The sequence below is a fragment of the Salvia hispanica genome, chromosome 4 (genome assembly GCF_023119035.1).
Source record: "Salvia hispanica cultivar TCC Black 2014 chromosome 4, UniMelb_Shisp_WGS_1.0, whole genome shotgun sequence".
NCBI lineage: Eukaryota > Viridiplantae > Streptophyta > Magnoliopsida > Lamiales > Lamiaceae > Salvia > Salvia hispanica.
In genome coordinates, this window is record NC_062968.1 from 19,110,586 (window position 1) to 19,117,004 (window position 6,419).

The following is a 6,419-nucleotide window of genomic DNA, read 5'->3' on the forward strand; positions in this document are numbered from 1 at the left end:
TATTTCTTAAATTTAAGTAAAAAATTAATTCAAGTTATAATGTAATGATGTTTGCAATTTTTTAGAGTTCTTTGACTGCAATTTAAGAATGAAATATCACTTTTTAGCTATATAAATGTGTAAATATATCATAATATTAGTATCTTTAATATTTAACTTTATGTCTTATATTTTTTGAAAACTTACTCCCCATTCGCGAATAGGAGTCCCGTTTTGCCATTTAATTAGTTCGTCCACGAATAGGAGTCCCGGTTCATTTTTACAATAAATGGTAATAGGGTCTCATCTTCCACTAACTCAATACACTCACATTTCATTTAAAACTAATATATACAAGTGGGACCCCTATTCCACTAACTTTTTTCCACTCATTTTTCTTAACATTTATTAAAACCCGTACCGCCAAGAAATGAGACTCCTAATGACGGACAGAGGGAGTAATCTTTAATTCATTAGGGTATCCACAATAGGGGTGCTGCGGCGCCTATTTGCTACATTCAATTTTGTCTATTTGCTACATTCAATGTTGTTGATAGTGAGGACGAAGCAACTGAAGTGAATGAAGTGGCGTCAACAGATGAAGCAGACTCGAGGTCGAGTCTTTTTCAAGAGGGCGAAGTATGATACAGTTCGAACGTATAAATCAGGCTTAAACCTTCGGTGCCAGAATGACTTGAAATTCGCATGGTGCATGCGAATCGCGATTTGGAATCGAACTCATCGCGACTGATGGATGATGGATTTTGGCCATCTGACATCGTTTAGGAGGTGTGAAAACGACATTTTACTATTTTTTCGGACTTAGTTTTAATTTTCTATATTGCATTTTATTTCCTTTTGAATTTCTAGGGTTTCTAGACGCTTATAAGTAGCGTTGTTTTTGTTTCTGGTAGTAGCTGATTTTTTATAATAATATTTCGTTTCCACATAAACTAGTGTTTCTCTGATTATTTCTCCGTTCAGTCTGTTTTCTCCATACGTTTTGCATCATCTAGCCTTTTCATTTCCTACTTTATTCTTATTTTATTAACTCATTTAACACAATTTTTCTTAAATCGCGTGTCGAAAAGAAATGCTTCCACTACCACGGAATGGAAAGAGTAGTATTTCACCAGATGTGGTGAAATAGTACTATAATACTGACAAACACGGATTTTGCATGTTTTTAAGGACTAGATTTGACTCATTTTAAATGTCATTCATGCAAATTATATTCTTAAATTGCATATGTTATACATTTGGTATTTTTTATGTGTTTGGTGATAAATGATAGCAAAAGACAAAAAAAGATGCAAAAGGCTAAGGTGCAGCAGCCTCAGTTCAAGCTGAGTTTCCCGGCGGTTTTGGAGTCCAATCAGTGGTTAATGCATACCACTCTCTTCCTCTTCGAAAGAGCTTCTCCTGGAATCCTTGAACGTATCAATCGGAGTTCTGTGGAGAAAGTTATAATCATTCTACGAATATTGCGCAATGCAGTCAAAGTTAATGAAAATTTAGGCGGAAATTCAAGGAAGAAAATAAATACTCCCTCCATTTCTATTAAAAGTTCATTTGAATTCGGTATGAGATTTAAGAAATATAAATCAATAAATAAATTGATAAAGATTAGAGATATAGCTTTGGGCTACCCATGTTTATTATCGAGTGGGCTAATTACACTTGCTTATAGTTGGGCCTTAGTTTATTAAGAAAAGAAAATAGAAAAAGGTCATCCCTCTTAACCACTGATTGAAATTAAAGACAAATCATCCCTTTTCTCATGTTGATTAGAAAGGCCATCGGTAAATTTACCAACGGACTATGCGTCAGCCGTTAGCAACCGGTTTCGTGCGTCGATAATCTGGAATTCTTATTTTGTTTGCAGTGAAGAAATTTTAAAAAAGTCTTTAATACTGAAGATGGTATTCGGTTTCCTAGATAAATTAATATCAAGATATAATCTATGATTAAGTTGTGAAATTATTATAGTTATAGAGGGTTAGCTATGACTAATTATTCAATGATTATCCATCTAGGATTAAGTTGTGTGATTGAATCTCATAAACCAAACACACTACATATTTAATTACGGCATACAATCTTGCAAATTGAATACCCAAAGTGGATTATAATCTATGATAAGAAAATATATATATATATATTAAGATTGGACCAAAAAGAGAGTTCATGATGAAGGAAAACGTTTGATTTTCGAAGATTGAGACTGAGAAAAGTGAAAATAAATTGTATACACTAACTATAATTAAAAATCAATAAAATGACCCTCAACATTGCATGTTTCATGCTAAATAATTAAAAATCAAGATTCAATTTGTTTACTTTAAGATGAACCAATAAGAAAGATAAATAAAGAGAAATATGATAGGAGATACTCCCTCCGTTTCTGAAAAATAAGAACTTTGGAAACGATACGAATTTTTATAAAATTAGTAAAGTAGGGGAGATGATGGGAAAAAATGGGTAAAGTAAGAGAAATTAAGAGAAAAAATATTCGAATTAGTGTTAGTGGATCGTAGAGTCAATTTCTTAAAATAAAGAGTTTCTATTTTTGTAAAATGGATAAAAAAAAAGAAATCCTTTTTCTGGAAACGGATAAAATTTCCAATGGAGAATGCATATAGAAATATTACTGCAATTAGTGTAGGAATTTTACGAGAGAAAAAAACTGTGATCTGGCTTAAATTTTAAATATACCCCACAAAAAACTAAAGTACTACTCCACTTTACAAAGCGTAATTAATGCAATATAGTAAATACTAAATATTAGGTAATAGGAGTAAATTTCAAACATGATGGTTTTTCAGACAAAAATATTCATACATATCATTAACCAATAGTGAATATAGAAACAAAACCCCAACACTAAATTACTTGCACCCATTTAATTTAAAGGCGCAATAATTTATTAAATATTGTAAATAAGATTGATTTATTACATAATCGCTCTCACTAATTCCAAACCATAGTTAAACCTTTCTTTATCATTGAGAAACAGATCAAAATGTTTCAGCATTTCGCTTGAATCTTTACTGTTGGGAAAGTTTAGATTGAAAACATGAACAGCTCCCTTCACCTCCACACTCTTCACCTCTCCTTCCCACTTGCTCTTCTCCAAAGCCTTCTTATATTGCAATCCCCTATCTCTCAATATGTCATTTTCTGCAACGTAAACCACCACCTTTTTGCACCCGAGCTTCGAAAGATTCGGGTCGTAATCCGGGTTCAATTGCGGGTCGTCAAACCCGGTCGAATTCGGGTACGCATGGATCCAAATACTCTCCTCCACCGCCACCATTATCGGATCACTCGCTTCATTCCCAATTCTTTCCTTCCCCCAAAAATGCGGGCAATTCAGGAACAACCCGCGGATCCTAACCCGACCCGTTTCTTCCAACCCGGCCCGGACCACCACGTTGTGGGCTATGTTGCCTCCGGCGCTGTCTCCACTCACGTAAACACGTTTACGGTCGAAATCGACGTTGTTCCGCAGCCACGCCTCGCCACCGCCTCCGCCCTGTTTGGAGTGGGAGAAGATCCATTTAAGGACGAGCCATGAGTCTTCATAAGCGGCGGGGAGAGGGTTCTCTGGGGCTAAGCGGTAATTCACCGAGACAGCGACGACGTTGGCTTCGGCGACGACGGAGTTTAGGTAGTTGTGGTAGGTGGAAGAGAAGGGGGAACTGGTGCAAAACGCGCCGCCGTGGATGTAGACTAGAAGGGGAAGTTTGCGGATGGCGGAGCGAGGGAGATAGAGCCTAGCGGAGATGTTGAGGGATGGCTCGATGATGGTGTCTTTGGAGAGAACTTTGGATCTCGGATTGAGAGACGGAGGAACCGTATCTGTTCCGATTAATCTCTCAACGCTGCCATTTTTGTAAACCCTAATGAATGGTGCGATTTCATACAATATGTCTGTGGAGTCTGCGGCTAAAGATTGTGCCGCGAGTAAATAAAAGATGAAGAAGAAAAAGAGGAAAAGTGGGCAACTCTTGTTGCCGGACATGGTGGATGAGATGGAGAGGGGGTGTGAGAGTGAGACAGAGAGAGATAGCTGTGAAGTTAGCAAGATTATGAAGAAAAGATGTGCGCGCATTTAATAATACATCCTACATACCAAATAAAGTATATTCTTTTTATGTCTTACTGTATTAAAATTCCATTTCTATCCATTAGTATAACCTCTTTCTTTTTAATATAAGGAGTACCCCACTCTCCATTAACATATTTCATTAAGTTTTTTCTCTATATTCCTTTCATACATTAATAATTATGTTTAAAAATCTACGGTTGTGGTATAAGACTTATTCATTATTAACTAAATGGCCAAAAGATCGATTCTTGCCTTTGAGTATGGAGCAGTCTTAAATCCTTAGGACTTCTGTTCAATCAATCGAGGTGCCTATACAACATGAAGAATAGTCACTGGATCAGCCGGTGAAAACCTTTGGTAGTTACAAAAAATATATTTATATATTTGTGATGACACCATACCACCACTCTCAGCCGTTAGATCTTGGACAAGATGCATTTTTAACATGACACCTGGCAGACTCAATTTTCTTAAAAAAATAATTAAAAAATTGCAAAAGGCTATAACTGGGAATAACAATTCCAGCCGTTTCTCTCTTCACGCCAATTACGGTTTTTCTCTTCCTTCTCTCTTTCTTCTATTTTCAGCATTAATCTATCAAATCTTTAGCCAAAAACCGCCACCGCTATATCCAGTCTCTGCAATTCTTTTTATCTTCTGCGGTATTTGCATTCAGTTCTCTGTGATTTTTCCTTCAATCTTTAGTCAGTAGTCAATCCATGGAGAAGATGTTTCTGCCGATATTCATTTCACTGATTTTGCATCGCATGTGCGCTTGACTGAATACCATGTATTGCTTGCCTCATTAGTAGCTATAGCTTTCTATATCCTACGCAGTTCCTTGTGTGCCCGATTGCGATGACAAATTAAAACCATTCGTTGGCAAGAAATTCTACACCTTGAACAACATAATTGCTTTCTATAACGCTTATGCTCGTGAATCGACACGCAAAAACATGGAACCAAATCTTTACATGAGTGTGTTACTTGGCGATATATTGTGTGTAACAGGGAAGGGCTGAAGTATGGGATTGAAATGGATCACATTCATGCACGTGAAGGATTCATTAAAAAGCGCAAACGACCACCTTGAAGAGGCACAGAAGAAGGGACCCGTTGATGTTGAAAAGATGGTGGCAGAGTCCCCAAACCTTGAATGGTGACTGTCATTGTTTTATAAAAATGATAATAACTTTGTTTTGATTTGGATGTGTTCAAAATATTGCTTTGTTTTGGTTTACGGATTGCTTGGTTTCAGAATTTGGTTTTCCGCTTTAGATGGTGAATATCAACTGCTTTATTTCAAGCATATTTATTGCTTGGTTGGCCATTTAAATTTGCTTATCTGTGGAGTATATACTGATTTTTGGTTGGTTGTACTTTTTTTCGTATTGAAAAATATGTTAAGACTTCAATATATGCAAGCAAAATAAATTAATGTTTTGCAAACCAAGCAAATCCATAAACATAGCCAACGGAAATAAACTTATAAATCCAAGGCAGTTGCAATGCTAACTCTATGTTAATTATGAAAGTACATCAAGAACTATTCGAATTGAAGTAATCACAGATGAGCATGCTATATTTGTAATGCTATTCTGGAATAAGAATCAAGCAATAAAATAAATGTAACCGAGCAATAGGTTATACATACTATCTAAAACCTTCTTCTAATACAGGTATTCCTTGGCACAAATTGTTTGTCTTAATCATAAAGCGTGATGAAGCAATAATGGCTAGTCAAAGTGTATCCATAGTATGCGACAAAAAATTATTGAAAAGCAATTCAGTATAAAATAGCATGCAATATGCGATCATTCATTTTGTATACACTCACTGCTAAGCAATTCTAAACGTCCAACCCACCAATAAATAAGCTTCAAGCAAAACAGCTGATATTCTACATCCGAAATGAAATAATAAAATATACTAAAATACGATAACATTCTAGCGCAATAATATGCAACTGAGATCAGTGTTCAGCAATAAAAGTGAAGTAACACAACAAAATGAAATAAGTAGTTCCCTAGAATTACCAACTAATTTCCTATCCGACGGCGAGGTTCACCAGCTTGTCTTTTGGCATCCCTCTTCGGTTGTCTTTCTCACCATTGTATAATCGTGTCCTAAAATAAATAAGAAAAAAAAAGATTTTATTTTAGAACAAGCATGCAGTTCCTACTGCTCAACACAGCAATTCTTAATGCTCATCACAACAATTCGCATGAACCATGTCTACAATGAAAGCAAGCAATTCCTACTGCCCAACACAGCAATTCCTAATAACAAACAAACACCGATTCGTACAAATGCAATCTAGAAACAGATC

At 35.8% G+C, this 6,419-nt stretch overlaps 1 protein-coding gene across 1 annotated transcript; it reads right to left on the reverse strand.

The window, feature by feature from the left end:
- Positions 1-2,911: 2,911 nt before the first annotated feature.
- LOC125220569 (probable carboxylesterase 5) lies at positions 2,912-4,003 on the reverse strand. Its single transcript, XM_048122728.1, has one exon. The coding sequence runs from the start codon at positions 4,001-4,003 to the stop codon at positions 2,933-2,935; it is 1,071 nt and encodes a 356-aa protein (XP_047978685.1). The 3' UTR covers positions 2,912-2,932.
- Between the last annotated feature and the right edge of the window lie 2,416 nt (positions 4,004-6,419).

Bases quoted from the DNA above. Each gene is read 5' to 3' on its own strand.
- LOC125220569 (XM_048122728.1), bottom strand. From the start codon at position 4,003: ATGTCCGGCAACAAGAGTTGCCCACTTTTCCTCTTTTTCTTCTTCATC.